Source organism: Stylophora pistillata, chromosome 2, assembly GCF_964205215.1.
Source record: "Stylophora pistillata chromosome 2, jaStyPist1.2, whole genome shotgun sequence".
Taxonomy (NCBI): Eukaryota; Metazoa; Cnidaria; class Anthozoa; order Scleractinia; family Pocilloporidae; genus Stylophora; species Stylophora pistillata.
The window spans coordinates 13,058,809-13,076,949 of NC_142520.1; the positions used below are offsets into that span (position 1 = coordinate 13,058,809).

General features: G+C 38.6%; 3 protein-coding genes and 1 long non-coding RNA gene across 5 annotated transcripts in view; 1 reads left to right on the plus strand and 3 right to left on the minus strand.

Moving 5' to 3' along the window:
- The window catches only part of LOC148737203 (uncharacterized), a 48,318-nt gene that overhangs the window by 5,727 nt on the left and 24,450 nt on the right, over nucleotides 1-18,141 (minus strand). The window lies entirely within an intron of this gene.
- On the minus strand, nucleotides 316-5,710 carry LOC148737205 (uromodulin-like). The gene is made up of 4 exons (XM_088747756.1): nucleotides 5,627-5,710; nucleotides 4,513-4,672; nucleotides 1,707-1,847; nucleotides 316-1,210 (listed from the first exon to the last, which is right to left on the minus strand). Exons 1-4 carry the CDS (start codon nucleotides 5,708-5,710, stop codon nucleotides 843-845), a joined length of 753 nt encoding a protein of 250 aa, XP_088603882.1. The 3' UTR covers nucleotides 316-842.
- Nucleotides 7,644-10,738, plus strand: LOC148737206 (uncharacterized). Its single transcript, XM_088748991.1, has one exon. It carries the CDS (start codon nucleotides 7,867-7,869, stop codon nucleotides 10,489-10,491), a length of 2,625 nt encoding a protein of 874 aa, XP_088605117.1. The 5' UTR covers nucleotides 7,644-7,866; the 3' UTR covers nucleotides 10,492-10,738.
- Nucleotides 10,638-11,935, minus strand: LOC148737207 (uncharacterized). Of its 2 annotated transcripts, none has more exons than XM_088749073.1 (3): nucleotides 11,724-11,935; nucleotides 11,504-11,589; nucleotides 10,638-11,030 (listed from the first exon to the last, which is right to left on the minus strand). In XM_088749073.1, the coding sequence occupies exons 1-3, from the start codon at nucleotides 11,925-11,927 to the stop codon at nucleotides 10,988-10,990; spliced, it is 333 nt and encodes a 110-aa protein (XP_088605199.1). In that variant the 5' UTR covers nucleotides 11,928-11,935; the 3' UTR covers nucleotides 10,638-10,987. The 2 variants fall into 2 exon arrangements, with proteins under 2 accessions (XP_088605199.1, XP_088605198.1); XM_088749072.1 differs by having other exon boundaries at nucleotides 10,638-11,178; nucleotides 11,724-11,933.

The window sequence follows — 18,141 nt, forward strand, 5'->3', positions numbered from 1 at the left end:
GTTAGATGTGATTTGTATCTGGGAGAGCAGAATGCTTGTTATTTCTTAGAACATTGAGTTACCCACTATTTTACCCTAAAAGGACAACGGAACGCGCAAAATATGCCACGGTCATACTTTGCAGAACGGGGCACAAATACGGACGTAAAGTAGAGGAACACAATGGCCGCGTTGAGAAATTCAATCTTTGATATTTTTGTCTTTGCGCACGCCTTATTCGATCGGTAAGTGACTGCCAACCCAATGACAGATTCTACAAATGGCAGCCACGTTGAATTATTCAGACAAAATTTTTTTTTTTCAAATATTTGGTAACTTTTTTTTTATTACTCATTATTTCACTAAAGTATATCAAGTTACAAATAAAGGCTATCACAACTGCAATGGGAATTTACAACGTATCACTAATTTGCGGTATAAGACTAACGACGGATTCATTGATGCCTCTCAACTACTGCTGTCACGACTAACCACGAAGAAAGACCAAGTAAAAAAGAGTAAAGACTGATATCGGACATGTGTACACTTTAAACGTAGGTAAGCGTTTGTAACCCCTACGCCGTGTTCGCTATTTCCATTTAAAAAGTGATTATTTTCTTCAAAATTTGTTACTGATTAACATTTTCACCCTTAACTGGGTTAAATAACGTCAAAGAAATTTTACATCCTGATTTGTTCGGTAAAAAATTGTGTGCGAGTTTAAGAACTATGACTACCAATACCCCTTTCATTTCAAAACAAGAAACAAAATCCATGCGGGTGAAGTCAGTAGTATATTTGTGGTAATTCTATTTTACTCTGCCTACGAGCAAAACGGACTTCGTATTGTTTTCATGATAACTTTAGTCAGCACCACAATATCGCAAGTTACACGGATGCTCTGGAGGTGTGCCGCTGATGTTATACGCAAAATATCCATTGCAATTCCTTACTTGGTTGTTGATAGACCACTCACAGCATCTTGATGACCAATGAAAACAGACCTGCCTTATGACTATACCCTCGCTCACGGTAGGATGAGACCCGTTCAACCAGCCAGTGGCATCGGTTGCACACCGGTGAGTTGGGACACATGTGGCAGCCATTTTATTTCCGGCTGCTCCCTGAAAACGAAACCAATTTGGACCGAGTGAACTATCGCATACTGAACGACTTCCGGAGTAACTTTCTTTCCTTTTGGCATCTTTAAGACTCGAAGGATTTTGACATTCTGAGAAAGAAAAGAGTCATAACAGTGATATAAACAATGCCTCATTATTGTTTGTGTTAATTTTTTTCTTTTCCGTTATTTTTGTCAGTTCCGCTTGTATTTAACGACCGACTTTTTCAAATGCTCCTTACGTATTTTGATCGTTTCAACATTCAATCCGGAATGGTTGAGAATTTTCTTCTATCATAAATTTTACTAGTTCATTATCCTACTACTGTAATATTTTCTCCCCCGATCATGTGCATGGAAAAGAGCTTTGAATCTTATTTCGTATAAAAAATTATTCATCATATTTCTTTAAAAAATAAATTATAGATATCTCAACGAATAAATAATCACGACTCATTCTCACAAATCATTAACCCGCCCTCATCTAAAAAATGAAGAGCAACAGTCTCGTAGCAGCAACTCAGGTCAGACGAAAAATTCTGAAATAGCATTGTTATTGTAAGTCGGATCCTTTCATAGTTCTTGTAAGAAAAAAAATCAAACTGACCGGGTGACTGCACACTGTAACTTGTACTTCCGTCCCCAACGTAACCATGGTTATAAGAACAGTTGTAAGAACCAATAGTGTTTATGCACGTGGCTGTTCCATTGAGGCAACCGTGAACGCCAACTGCACATTCAGCAATATCTGTGAAATATAAAAAGGCACCTTTCCATACTGTACACTTCCTGTAAGTCATTTCTGCGTGTGGGTTTAACATTTTTTTCACCAGGGCTCACCAAGCAAAGCAAATAGACTGATATCAAACTAGTTTTGAAAAGTCTAAACACAGTAAAACAATTTTTTCCACAAAGGAAACAAAAAAAATTGCTTTAAAATTGATTTAAGATATTTTTGCTGGGTGTTAAAAGCTTTAGGAACGTAAGAAAGTTTTATCAGTCATAAACTTCCTTGTATCGGCTCATCTTAATTGTAAAACACGTTTGTCGTCTGTGCCATTTTTACGGTACCAGTACGTAATCCAAATGGATGCAAAAACCGACTTTTGCCATGACAGATAAGTGTGATAGGTGCTTAGCTCGACTCAAACATTCTAACCCGGTTGATCAAAGTATATCGATCAGAATTAATAGAGTTAACTTGAATTCGAGACTCCCTTGATATGGAAATATATGGCATGGAGTAGTAGCAATTATTATATTACAAAACCTAATATTTTAAGATTGCATGATACCTGTACAAAAGCTATACATGAAAAAGGCCAAGGAACTAAATGATGAAATTCACAGGTAGAGCTGATTCGGAAGGTATAGTAAAAGAGATGGGAATGGGTATATAATGTACCAATAGAACATCAAAAGCTCTATCAAGAGCCATCCTCGGATGGGCTACTGATGGCCTGGATCGGAAGTCGATAGAAAGAGTCGTGGTCTAAGAAAGCATAGAGGCAGATGAGGAACAAAGACAGGAGATAAGTCAACTTGTAGAGGAAACAGCTTATTGAAACTAGTGGTACTCTCTAACAGGGAAGCCTTCTGTGTACCACACACAAAAATTAAATAAGTTCAAAAGTAATCTGCACATATAGTCCTTACAAACACATTATTTTCCTCTTTTCCACTTTTTTAGAGACACTCTGCCCCTCCGATACCCCCTTGTGCAGATCACATGACCTTAGCGACCATGTTCTCAAATCGTTGTGCGTTGTTTGTGCGTAGTAAGGTTTGCTTTTTTTTTGTCTTTTGATGTTGATGTTCGGTTTAGCTTGCAGATGGACAAAAATATGTAAGTCGTCGCTTTGTGTGTTATTCTTTTTCTTGTAATTCAATATTTGTTTCACTTTCGAGTCTAGCTTTCTATTTTATGTAATGTGTAGCTGTACCGAATGAGAAGATCGCGTTCAGATTAAACATCTCCAGTTCACAACATTTAGTCTAAGATTATCTTCAACACACTTTTCCACTCACTATGACTGAAACCACCTGCATTTTTATTTAGGGAGCACCTCTGAGACTTCGAGATAGATGCAAAGCTTTTGGCGTCAGTTTCTTTTTCCAGTAACTCTTGCTTCTTTTAGATACAGGTGCCTCCTGAGTAGAGATTCCTAATACGGGAGGTTTCAATTGATATTTTTTTCCAATAGCTCTTGCTTCTTTTCAATAATCAATCGTAAATTTTACGTGTGTTTGTTTGTTTGTTTGGTCCGTTGCCGTTGTTGTTGTTGTTGTTTTTTTTTTTGCATTTAATTAGTATTGTGTTCTTGGCTATAAAAGAAATATCAGGGTTACGATTTAAATTGACGAGGCCCTCGCACTAAAGATTTTATCATGTCTTAACTTTTCCTTATCTTGTACCGTGTACAATGTGTTTAACTCGGTTTAGCATCTCACAAACATCATATCATTCATCCTCCTTTTGTATAATAAGCAATTGAAGAAGCCTTGACCTTGCTCTGTTCTTTTGTAAAGCAAGCAAGAAGCGGCTAGAGCATAAAAGAAGAGTAAGGGGTGGAAATTTGGCAGACGAGTGTTCTTCCCTACTTCTTGACTGCTCTAAACGTTTCCTAAGTGCTGTACAACAGAGCAGAGCGCAGTCAAGGCTACTTTATCTATTTTACAATAAAGAATCCGTGTTTCAGTTTTACTAGGGAACGTTATCTTACAATCTAACTGAGCGTAAAAACCTTCCAAGGCTCTGACAGTCCATTTCGTTTTCTCTTTGGTCATTCTCGTCAATAACATCAATTACGGCGCTTCGCATGTTTAGAAACCTTTGTTTGGTTCATCTGTTGCTACTTGCAAGCTCGCTTGTTCCGAAATTTCACTTACAATGAACGAAAAAAACTTTGAGAGAAGTCCAGGAAAAAGTCGAACATTGTCCAAATTGCATATTGCCTGATGGCTTCACCTCAGCTCCAAACTTTACCAATGAAAAGGTGCAACGTTTTTCCCACTTACTGTAATTGAACTCCGGTTTACCTTCGCAAGAGTAGCTGGGTTCTGGTGATACTCTTGTCTATATCTAGACTCACACACATAAACATTTTTCATGTGCCTTGATGTTTTCTCACCAAATATTGTCTCGACTATCACGTATCATCAACCTTGAACAGAAAGCTATATTGACAATGCATAGATGAATACATTTTGCAGTGAATTTTAAATAAAATTTAATTGACCATTGGTTCATGGTTAGCGTGCGTGTATCGCGATTTGGATGCACGCTGAATGTTTTGAGAGCAGAGGCAAAGCATTCCTCATTCGTCATGTTTTGGCAAATATGAAAAAACCAGGTCGAGGGTTCTGAATCTGTTAATTCCGATGCTTAGAAACCTTAGATGGACAAATGTTACCTGTGCAAATCCTGCCATCGCCACTAAACCCAGCCTTGCAGCTGCAGTTAAAAGAACCTTCGGTATTGTTGCTCTCAGCATTGGCATCACATTTGTGGGTATTGGTGAGACATTCATCTATATCTGCACAAATATTGAAGTCAGTTTTAAAATAAATAAGCTAGCAATGAAAAATGTTCAGAAGTAACGAGTAAACGTCCTGTTCTAGTCACCAGTGCAATTTTCATCATCACCATCAAATCCATCTTCGCAGCTGCAGTGAAAGGAACCTTCAGTATTTATGCACCGAACATTCACACCACACTTGTGGGTATTGGTCGCACATTCGTCTACATCTTAACAAGAGAGAAAAACATTTAATAAAAAGTTGAGCGCAATTGAATCATTTTAAGAGCAACAAAAATTAATCAGCCAGCGTAAGGAAGGCTTCTTTTGGACAAATCAACAAAAGACAGAAGTTTACTTAGATAGAAATAGGGCGCGAGACGTAACGTAATACTAAGAATGATTGCAGGGTGAAAATATAATGGTGCTAAAAAGAAAACAAAACATTGTAAACCTAACTAACCTCCAAACACAAAGGGAGTATTGCAACCAAAACTATGAGAACACAATTTGCCGTCCACGACGCGTAAATCATTTGATGCAGTACTCGAAGTAGCACTCGAGACACGGGACGCGTAATAAAATGCACACTTCGACGGATGACAAACGCGATAAACGTCACACTAACAGCCGACTGATCCCTCTAAATTACTATACACAGCTTTGTTGTGAAAATCGTTGATGATGTTGATACGCTTGGATCTATTGATTTCGATGCATGGAACAATTTAGATGAACAAATTTCATAGTTAGCTTTGCAGCTTTTGCCATCGCCATCAAACCCAACCTTGCAGCTGCAGTTGAAAGAACCTTCAGTATTGTTGCACTCACCACTGACGTCACACTTGTGGGTTTTGGTGGTACACTCGTCTACATCTGTAGAAACAAATTCTTTCCGTTGACAGTGAAATTAGAAAAAAAATAAATGATAAAAGCTTTTTTCAGGTAAGAGAGATCAGAGTAAAATGGATGCAAAAGAGACGCATAATCGTAGCAAAATGACTCTTGCCTTTTTCACAGTGTTCTCCTGTGTAGCCAGGTGGACACACACACTTGTATCCCTTGTTTGTAAATCCAACCAGGCAAGTTGCATTGTTGTAGCAGATGTTGAAGCAGCACTTGTTCTGATGGGGAAAGATGTTGAGCCTTATTTTTCATAAAATAACGAAGATGCTATTCATGCAAGCCATTTATATTTTTGATCCATACGGGGCATAGTTGGAGTTTTTTCTTTTTTCGCTTATCAAATAAAGAATCCATGACTATTCTCTGTTATGTTGTAAAGTCGCAGGAAGCGGCTAGAAGAAGGAAAGAAGTAAAGCAGGAAAAACGAGACATTCTCCCTTCTCGATACCCTGATAAAGCAGACTGTCTCAGCCAGTCAGAGCGCAAGTAATAGGGATACTTTATGTTTTAATTTATTTATTCACCTTTTTTGTCGGCCGATTCAGGTGTTCTCAGACCTAATTTTGAAAAAAGGCTGAAAGTTTCTAAAAAAAAACTGTGGTCCTGCGTCGGTAGGTTTTATGTGGATTTACATGCAGAAAGCGAAGCTACGCCATTGGTGGTAACACGGCGACGAGAAAAAACACGAATAAATTAGTGGAATGAGAAGCATTCGTTCATACCTGAGGGATTAAGACTGCCGATTTGAAAGATAAACTTTTGTTCAAGAGTTTTGCGGCTCTCCGTGTTGCCTAAATGTAAGGAAAGACCGCAGATTGCCATATGTTGTTTGGAACGATTGGGTAAATTAAAGCTTCTAGCGACTGGTTTTGATGCGTCCTTGTCATTGAAAGGAATGACAGGGACGCACAATTCCTCTATTTGCTCCGACGAAGGGCTAACGCTCGAAACGTAAGCTTTTTTATTCGTTTCGGTGGCCAATTTACAAATTTAACTTAGTTGATACAACCATACTACTTCATTTTGAAAAGTTTTGAAATGATATTGCCTCATCTGAGTTTCCGAACACGCAAAAACACACATAATACTTAATTCCTACTTCCGTGCTCCTGTATATAAAGCCTGCCATCGGTTTCAGATCATTTGGGTGTTGTAAGTCATCCGAGTCACTCAACTGACTTAAAACTCTCTTTTTTTCTCCTGAGGGCCCCAAATTGATCGATTTACACCTGTCTTCCATAGTGCACCAATTTTTACAGTGACTATGCATATGCATTCCGACTGGTAATGAAATGTTTTTAACGGCATGGCCCAGCAATGCATATCCATCTCTGACTTCCAGAAACTTGAGTCTCCGACAGCTATCTGTATATTAGACAGGAGTAGAGAGAGTTTGATTGGTTTACGGATCGGCTCGTGTAAGTTTGCGAAAAAAAATTCTGAAAACATGTGACTACAACAGAGTACAGTTAAGGAATCGTGGATTTTAAAAATCCAGTGGATATCAACCGCAGCAGCCGAGAGTGCCCATTCAGATCCTATGCTATCTGCCAAAAAATTCGCTCTTGTACTGAATTGTCAGCCTTTGGTTCGGTGTAGGTCGGCATATCTGCGTTTTTTCGATTTAGTTTTTTAGCTTATATACATTTCTCGAACAGAAATGGCATGGCGAACAATTTGATACATCATGGCCGTCGCGCATGCGAATCGTGTTACTCTGTGGACTTGCATTATGTTTCAGCGCGTATGAAATTACAAAGGAAACAGTGAAAACTGGTCTTGCCGTAGTCAAACCCTTGCTTTCATAATTTATAACTAAAACTTTTTTCAGGTCCCCAAATCTAATTTAAAAGAAGAACATGTCCCCTTGCCTTTGAGCAATATTGTTCGCAAAGAGTTGATGAATGGACGGTTCCCAACGCTTTTGAGATTTTCTACTGTTCCTGAGAAAATCTGCCATACTTCTCTTCTAATTTCCGTTAAATTTGTCCGAACGTGGCACCGTAAAACGTTTGAGATAAGTTCTCTGTTGCTCGTGTAAGATGTCCCCAGATCGGAATGTCTTGTTCGAAGGCAAAAGTCGAGTTCTATGCTGAAAACGTCCCCTAAAAACTGGAATTGACGGTTCCTAACGCCCCTAAAAAAGGGTTAAAATCTTCCTCTCAAACTAGGTGAGTTCATCCACAGCTGTCACTTTCACGCGCTCGCTCAGACACCCTTCGTGCAACCATGCTGAATTCAGCCTCATTTCGTCCACCATTTTGAAAAGTCTCTTCTAGCTACGTAACCTCTCCTCCTGTTTTCTGAGTTGCAAAACAATAGAATTTCGCGGGTTTCTTTGAAATGTCGGACGAAAAAAAAGGTTGTGATCATGAATATGCAAGAGAAGTTAAGTTCATTGAACCGGAACTTAGATATGCGGCTAAAGCGTTGGAGACGAAACCAATATTCGCCCTGGAAATACCCTATCCATTGCTAAGGGAATGGCACAAAATAATCACCGAGGACACCTCTGAGAAAACCTCACAAGGTTCGCCCGGCCTACAGCTTGTGTCAGATTATGTTGCTCTGTTAGAAGAGGCAGTTAGGGACCATGCATTGTTCTTCACTGAGGACACCACCAAGAGACATGAGATGAACCAATCATTGGCCAAAAGAGCTGGTTCAGTGGCAAATCTCTACAGGACAACAAAAGGTAGAGCAAGAGAGACCTTAAATGACAGGGTCAAGAAGTTCCACATTTTTGAGGGCCAGGTAAAATCCTCTCAGGATCTCCACAGGAAAATAATTACATTGGAGAGCGAAATCAATGGCTGGAGAACTAAACACAATAACATTGAACAGGAAAAAGAGGAGTTATTCAAAGAAATGACTCAGACTATTGAGGAGAAGGATAGAGTTATTAGTCACCTACAAAGCACAAATAAGCAATTGGAAGACTATTTGGTTTATCTGGAAAAATTATCTATTAACGCTGAATACAAAGGGAAGCCAGTTTCTTCCAGTCAAAACAAAGCAAGAACATTAAAAAACTTTCTCACTAGGGCTGAAACTGCTCTTTGGTTCAGCAAATATTTTGAATTAGACATTGAAAGCATTTTGGTAAAGGAGAGTAACTCAGGTGTAAAACACACCTTATCCAGTAAGAAAATTTTGCCTTGTGATTTGGCAGGACCAAATGAGCAAGAAACCACCCTGAAGTACAATTCCCTCTCTGAGGAAGAAAAAAAGCAAGTAGAAGAAATACTCTTCCTCTTGGACAAGTTTTGTGTGGGTGATTCTTTTTTCCATGAACTTACTATGGTCACAGATGGGCTTCCAAAGTCATATCTGATTCAGCAATGCAGAGCTAATTTAAATAAGCTATGCCACATAGACAGCCTACCAGGAAAAGCACCTGGGGCAAAAGTTAGTGCTGTTAAGGAGCTTATCAAGGAGCATGTAGAAGAGTACCTGAGAGAAAACCCAGCAACTGAAAAAATCCAAATCAAAATAAATGGTGATGGGGCTCGTATGACCCGGAATTCCAGCTTTGTATTGTTGTCCTTTTCAATTTTACAGACAGGTGATCCAGTTATGACAGCCAAAGGAAACAGAACTCTTGCTATCCTTAATGGGAAAGAAGACTATACCTCTCTCAAAGAGTCCTTTGGAAGCATTTTTAGTGAAATTAACAGTATGATTACAGAAGCTAAAGTTACTATTGGCCATACTGAAATCAAAACAGAATTTTTCCTTGGTGGTGACTACAAATTCATTCTTATCATGTTAGGTTTAAATGGAGCAACAGCTAACTACGCATGTGCATGGTGTAAGATCCACAAAGATGACAGATGGAAAACAGATGAACATTTCACTTATTTCAATTCAAAGCCACTAGCAAGGTCTTTACAGGAAATGAGAGAAATGTCAAAAAAATCAAAGGATAATTATGGCTGCTGTAAGGAACCCTTTCTGCACATTGAGTTGGACCATATTATTGTTGATGAACTTCACCTCCTTTTAAGAATAACTGATGTGTTAACTTCCAATTCAATAACAGAAGTTATTGATTGGGATATCGAGGAGAGTATTCTAAACACCAGCAACAAACAGGCACACCTAGATAAGTTGATTAACAGCATAAGGTCTTGTCGAGTATCTTTCAATGTTTGGACAAAAAAGAATGCCGATGGCAAAGAAAGTTCTGTTCACGACTGGACAAGTCTCATGGGAAACGATAAGAAAGCACTGCTGTATCACCTTCCAGAGAAAATGACTGATTTCTTGAGGCCTGAAACCGCTGAAAAGATCATAAAAATATGGGTGACCTTCGCAGCCCTGTACAAAAGTCTCAGTAACTGGCAACCAAATACCAGCCCCACAGAGTTTTGGTTGAAAGCAAAACAATGGGTGAATGATTTTATCTCTCTTGCAGGATTGAGGGAAGGTTATGAACGAAAAAGAGTTACCCCATACATGCATATAATGGTTTCCCACATCCCATGGTTTTTTCAAATGTACAAAGCAGTCAAACTATTCACAGGGCAAGGAGTAGAAAAAAACAATGATGTTGCAAGGTCCATTGTTTTGAGGAAATCAAACAAGTGGGACTCGGTTGGTGATGTTCTCCGTCAAGAGTCACGTCAATGGCATCTACGAAAAAGGGAACGGGAGCCCAGATGCTATCAGAAACACAAGACAGAGTACTGGGAAGAGGACATATTCCAAAAAAGAAAAAAAAATTCACCCCCAGAAGTTACTACTCCATCTCAATCTGATCTGCATGTTGGCCAAAGTGCTCTTGCATCTCAAACTCAATCTACTGGGCATTTGAGCCCAGTTGACTTTACAAAAATGAGAGAGCCTCAGCTTAAGGACGAACTAAAGAAACGAGGAATCAAAAACATTTCTAAGAAAACAAAACACCAGCTTGTACAATTATTGAAGGGCATTACTGACAAAGAAAACCAGTCAGCCTCTATTTAATAAGAAATGACATTGCCATTAAATGCAGATTATAAAAGTTGCATAGCATATAACATTTGGCCTGGATATGAAGATATTGTTTAAGTCCCATTCTGTTTCTAAATTTCAAACCAGCATTTTGAATATTTAAGAAAAGTCTATAGTGACAAGATAAGAGGGGCAACTATATTTCAAGCTGAAATGACCTAGTTATCATTTACAATATTACTATGTACTCAATAGGCAAAAATCTTGAGTGAAACCTCCACTGCCTGTCAAATATACTCTCAAGCAATAAGTATAGAAAATGGCTGGCGTATAAATTCAATGGTGAGTTTCTCAAGGGGCATCCTTGGAGGGTTTACAAGAGTACCATTCTTAACAGCAGTAATTTTTGGTGACCATGACAAATTCAGTTGCAGTTTTATAGGAAATTTAATCCTAACACCATCTCCATTTTTGTCCAAGCACTGATCCCATAAATTGTCAAAATTGCATTGGTCAAAGTCCTGCTTCTCTAGCATAGTAGATTTGCCATCTTTGTTCGCTCGACCTTTCCCCTGAAATAGGAACCGGTAACAGTCATGGTGAAAAAACAGGGTTGATGGTCCTCTCGATTTACTTTTTAATTTAGATGTAATTGCCAGGAGTAGAAAATCTATATTTTCCTGCAGGCGAGCTTGTGGGATCACTGGTCTTTCAAATGTCCTGAATAAAAACATGGCAGTGTAAGCTTTTTTGTTTTGGCTTGATGCAAATTATTTAGTATCTCATCAAAAATACCACAAAAGGTGGACGTACATTGAACCCCCTTACAGTTGACGAACATAAATTAATTTCATAACCATTGTCCTTCTATCGATATAGTGCATTATACCCTCAGATGTACAAACTTCTTTGTAAAAAAAATAAAAACCCGAAGGAATTCAATGAACAGATGTAGAAATAGAAAATCTCCTGGATTTTATTTTATGAAAAAAAATCATATTAGTAAATAATCGCAATGCTGTCTGATCATTCGAACTGAATTTACCGCACAAGATCGATCGTAAGGTTATCTTCGTTTTCCCAGCTGCAGCTGTAATAGCTGTACCCATCCCACTTTATAAGATACTCGATCTGCGAAAAAAAAATGATTCCTTATACTACAAAACTAAAATGTTCTTTGAATATCAGATCACAATTTCTCTTCTGAAGTAAGCTTATAATAAAAGCTTCTCGAACTCTAGACATATAAGAGGAGTTTTTCATACTTCGTGATCCAGTGACCGCCTCGAAATAACTCGTTCGACTTTAAAATATGCTCCCCGACTGTTGTGTTTTCTTCTCCTTCGTGTTGGCTCTAAAAAATCACTTGTGACCTGTGACAACTGCTTGAAGTAACCACTTACGGGCCTTTTCCTACTTGGCTCCGCCATTTTAGTGCTGGCGAAACTTATGAGCCCATCTGTGCCCATCGTGTCAACCGCTAATAAAAACCACGCCGTGGGAGCCCGTGGTGATGATCGCTGACAACTTGCGCGTCAGCAATGACAACCGCTGACTGTATCGAATTGTTCGCCATGGATTAATAGGAATGGGACGAGATTATTCAAAAGCTGGCAACTTCTGGGGTTTGCGAACGTCCGAGGTAGGCTGTGACATCTCATCTTATTAGACAACGTTGCAAAGATAAAAAAAGAAAACCTAAATGAACGTCTAATCGTTTGTCTCACGAAGATTATAGATTATAGATTGTTGAATTTTTTTTTTTGTTACTGACTTCTAGTAGTTTTTATATTGTTATGAATCACTTTAAAATCTCTCCCATTCAGGCTAGTTGATCGAAACAGCATTTTAGGTACTCGCAGTAGTGATCCATTTCTCTAAACCTCTATTTTACTCAAAGTCTACGAGAGAAATAGTGATAAAATATTCGATTTGCATTCCTTGTTTCCCTAAACCAGTTTTCTTTTTCAAAAAACTGCTTTGCTTTTTTCGCTGCTTTTATCAATAAAGTTATTATTTAGATTGCTAATGCATGAGGTAACTGTGCTTCAAAAGTTGCAAACATTAAAAAGGAGAACAAAACTGTTTTTCGTTGACCCTCAATGTTCTTGATGGCTCCCGTGATGTCTTTGTAAATTAAATACTGTTAAAGACAGCAGAAACATTGAAATCCATCTTCCACGCATTGTTTAGGAATGAAACATGTATACGTCTCATCTTAAAACTAATCAAAAGCATAAATAATCGATGTGTTTTTCACTTCGTATTCTTTGTAGAATGAATAGCAATACTTCATTTGCTTTTGTCTCCCTCCGTGAAATACAATAGTCAAGTGGAGGATATTAATTTTCTACTTGACTATTTCTACTTGTAGAATTCCTGTTGTCAAGATGAATGTTGATATCTAATGCTTCCCGACGGTTTTGGGTGGCATTCAGTTTACTTGAATTCTATTGCTCTTGATGAGAACCCTTCTATCGATGACTTATTTTTTTTTCCTTTGCTTCGACATTAAAATTGTCAATGCTGCTTTGTTCGAGCAAGTTGCCTTTTCTAATAAAACTCAGCAAGGAAAGCTATTTATAGGACACTTTCATTCTCTGTAATCTTTTTTGGTCAGAAAATATAGCAAAACGAATTCTTACAATAGACGCATATTTGCTTTATCTTTAGTTGGAATTGTATATGGGTTAAACCCTTGGCTCATTTTCAAAAAATTCCCTTCTTTATTTTTCAAAGTATGATTCAGGGAAGACTTTTTTATTTTGATCCCAGATCCTGAACACCGAGTTTGAGTCAAAACTCGTGAAACTCAGGTAGTTAAAATAAATCACATATACACCCATTGCTTAGACTAACATTAAAAAACTGTTGCTTCAAATGAGATTTTACGGAACTTTAAGTTCTGTTATTATTTTTTGTTTTCCTATGTTAGACATATCAGAGTGTCTCTCACTCATTCTGATCAATTATTAATCGGTATTTACCAGCGAGCCCGATCGGACCACGGACAAACTTTGGGATTGTCGATAATAACCACCAAAAATGATTTTTAGCGTCTCTTTATTGATTTAATTTGTTTCATGATGGATTTGATCAGAAAAATTCTTCTCAAAATTTGAACTGCCGCGTGTTGGCGTCCCTGGCCGTTGTTATTAGAAATTGAGTAGAAAGTTTCAAAAGGAGTTAACCTCTCTCACAACCGTGGTTCGCTTTATTCAAAATTTCAGTGAGCAATAATTCCCGGAGAAAAATTCAATTTCGTCTTACTTAAGCTCACGTTAAATGTTCACGTTAGAGTTTAGTTCTGAGCCTCATTGATAAGCTGAAATAGGATATTCAAAGTGTTCAGTTAACTTTCCTAACTAAGTTGTGGCATCTTCCCATATTGCGTGAAACGAATTTTCCTTAAGAATTGATTTGAAAGCTGCAAGTCTTCAACTTTTCTGTAGATGCATAAATGAAAAATCATAACACAAGAACCAACTGAAATCAGATCTATATGTCACCGCCTATTTTAACTTTTGGATAGCGAAAGGCAGAGCTTTCCATTTGAAATCGATAGCAACGACCGAAGTGCAACCGCATCTCCCGCCAGAAAAAACCAAAGAAACAATCAAGAAAGTTTAACACATGTTACATTAAAACTGCCATGAAAAATTAATATAATCCTTCATCCAACCCACACTATAGAGTGTTAAAGTAAACTCACCATGGTTTGCAAATGTAAGGGCATAAAACCAGCCTCCATATAGAAAAAAAAGAAATAGGAAAGAAAGCAACAGAAAGCGACGACACTTCATCTTCAGAGTCTAAAGAAAAACGAAATTTTACGGCGAGTATTGAACTATGTCTAATCGTGATTAATTATTAACCAAAAGTTTTACTCGATCTTTCTGTTTATTATTATTATTACTATTTCAATTCTTCTCATCATGGTTAGTTAATAACCGGGAGTTTTCTCAATCTTCCCGTTTATAAAGTTCCTCTTACGCCCTTTTGGCATAGAACTGTTCACTGATTAGTCTCCTTTTTTGGGTTAATGCGCAAACAAATTTAATAAAACAGGGATTAAAACAACGAAAAATGGATTAAAAAAACAGGAAGCTGCTGCAGAAAGTTTGTAAACACACATCACCGTGTGCCGCTCCAGCGATCGTCTTAAAAACGTGTCCTCGCCACATCATATCAGAAATTGACGTCTCACTGCTGAGTTGTCACTTCGATAGTCAGGTCAGGATCACGACGGACAAGTCACACTGTCCAGCGGAATCCAACGTTGGATTGTGCCGTACACTGATGAATACAGAATAGAAGCAATAGAAGCAGCAAGAGGGTAGGTATTACCCAGTAACAATGGTGAATACCGAGGGAGTGGTGTAAGAAGGATCGGCACTTTCTCCTTAACTGAAAGTGAGATCATCCACATTCTTGTTGGCCATGAAGGTGGAATCAACAACGTCTGTAACTCAGCAGGAGGAGACGGAGGCACCTTCGTAGTGAGAGAAACTGATCACGTTCCTTTTATAATAGCAGGAGCCGGAGGAGGGATGGAAACGGTCACTTCCTGACATGAAGGATGTGATGCTAGTACGAGCACAACAAGTCATGGTCAGGGGGAAGCGACGGACAAGGCACACAGATTGCTAATATTAGCCAGGTGATCTGTGACGTCATTGCGCGGGCCTGGGGAAGAAACTTTAATGCGGTATCCCATAAACCAACGCGCGCACCAATTCAATCTGTTTTCAAAGCATGGCGGCCGGTCGACCGCCATGCGGAAATTTTTGCGACAAAGAAATGTTCTGAAAGACAGCTATTGTTCTGAAAGGTGAAAATTTTACTTACTTGGATGCCTTCTGTGAATCCAATGCTGAGACAGTATTCTCGACTCAGCGCTCGATTCTTTCCCGTAGAGGACTGTTTTAAAAATTTCATTTCCATCAGGGAGTACATTTTGACGACGTACTCAGTTTTATTGTGCGATAAAAATGTGCTTAAGAGACGTACACAAGCGAACTACCCGGCTCTGACGAGAGTCGGATCTTTCAAGACCGGATTGGATACCTTTCCTTGGGATTTCCATGGACGTTCGAGCTTGGTTGGTAAGTTGCCTGAGGGCCTCCATCAGCTGCTCGCCTCAAGGATAGAATTTTTTGTAGCAGCTCTTTCAACTGGCTCAAATTAGGCTCATTTTGACGCATCAGTCCCACTGTAATCCGGTATGGTGGTTTTTCACTTGCCAGGATACATTCCTCCCTCTATTTGTCATTCGATTTCTGGTTGACTTCTGCTTCAATGATTCAACTCTGCCTTCGACCCTTCCTCTTCAACTTTGGTAATGACATGACATCTTGAGTCAAGGAATCTTCAGTCATGAAGATGAACAGAAATGAAATGAACAGACTTGCAGAGTTGTGTGGCACACAACTACTTTTTTAAACTGTAAAAATTCCAGATACCATCGTGGTATACAGTATCAGTTAGGTTATATACTATACCCAATTTATGTAAAATGTAGATTATAATTTTACAGGAATTTTAGTGAAAGGGTGCAAACTTGTGATAGTCATACATGTTATTTCCTAATTTTAAAAGGACTTTGATAATTTTTGAACATGTTGCTTTACAAATTTTGTTTTTGTTATTCTTGTGTAATTCCAGTAATTAGCCATTATCCTCCCCCCCCCCCTCCACAGAAGGCAAATGAAAATTCCTAGGGGTCCCGTTCTCAAAGACCAAAAACTATTAAAAAAATATTTGGAGATTTTTCAGAATCTCTAGAGGGTAGGGGTGCTTATAAAAAATCCCTTCCATGGGTGAGAAATCAATATTTTACGGAGCTACACATTTTGTAGAAATATCCATAAACACCCTACAGACCCCTATCTCTATTGTTGCAATGAAAGTTTTGGGTAGCGCAGGAAAAATTCGTCTCTGAACTTGCACAATTTACTGTGAAAATCATGACTTCCATCACTGGGTGGGGGTGCTTATAAAAAATCCCTTCCATGGGTGAGATATCAATATTTTACGGAGCTATACATTCTGTAGAAATATCCATGAACACCCTACAGACCCCTACCTATATTGTTGCAAGGAAAGTTCTGGGTAGCGCAGGAAAAACTCGTCTCTGCACTTGCATAATTTGCTGTGAAAATCATGACTTCCATCAGTTCCTTGCAGTAAAAAGTCCACAGGTGACACAATTTTCGCAATCTTTGGTAAAACTAAATCCACAAGTTCTTCATCGTTCTGACAGTTTACTGACCCTTTGCTTCCTGGAGTAAGGATTACTCTCGTCGTCTAGAAGTTTTTCTTCGCATTGTCTTAATGAAACCCACTTCCGAGAGGTTGACAAGCCATCCAGTTTGTGCTCCGGATAAAGACGAAGATGTTCTTTTTGTTTTTCTAAAATTTACCACAGTTTTGAAATGGGCAATGACGTCGAATTACTGACTCGGCGTGAAGCATAATTTCCTTTGCTCGATAAGACATCCAAACAAACAATAAAAATCACAATAAAAACAATTAGCCGGCAAAAGAAACAATACATATTTAAAAGTACTTTAAATGCTGAATATCGCCGCGTCAAAAAGCCCGCGATAATGGAACTGACTTCGAGAGAGCAACGAAGGCTCGATCAAAACTTCTTTAAAATCAGCACATATAAAATATGAAATCAACACAAACACACCATTCCCAGAAACAAGGCAGCTTTAATGCGAATAACATTAAATGTTGATAAAGCGAATGCCCGATCCAGTACACAAGCAAGAAATAATAAAACAAACTTCATGCAATGCATGAGTACATCGAGCTTACGTTTGGATTGTCTGCAATGTTCATCGCGAATAGCTGTCAAAGTATTTAACCACGCAGACACGGAGTTTCTTTTCATGGCAGTAGCTGCATTGTTCAAACTACCCATGACAAGTCTTCTCACTTGTTTTAAGTGCGAAAGTAGTTAGCTACATCGACCTCGCATCACGCCGACGGCCGCCATGAAAACAGATTGAATTGGTGCGCGCGTTGGTTGATGGGATACGGCATTAAAATTTCTTTCCCCAGGCCCCCGCAATGACGTCACAGATCTCCTGGAGTAATTCAGCTGAGTAGACTTATTATGACAACATACGGTTGTATTTCAGTCCCAGTTTTATTCCTAATCGTTATCGTGTTAGCTTATTTCTCAAATACTTCGTTTTAGATTGCTGTAATTAGGTAAAAGCTTTCAAGCACACCTTAAACCATGGAAATTGAGCTAAATCCTGTACACCTTTTCAGTCAATCTATGTTGAAAAAAAGAGAAAGTCATTGGATATATCCCTCCTATTATTTTTTTCATTATTGTTTTAGGAGTTGAAGTAGGTGGTTTCTACTTCAGTGGCAGAAGTTCACAGCACTTTGTGGAATCATGGAAAATGGCGGAGAAGGTGACAAGGGATATCTTCAGGGAGGAGCTGGTGGACGATTCTTGTATAGAAACATCGATGGCGGTTTCGGAGGGGGGACTGTACCGATCCGTGTGGAAGAGCTACTCTGGTGGGAGTAGTGGAGATAATGAGGGTGATTTCTGTGGAGGTGAGGGTGGATCTTTCAATGCTACAAACGATCCGCAGAAAGAATGTTGCTATAGAACATCTGGTCATGTCAAGTAGCCATTACTTTATTGTAATACTC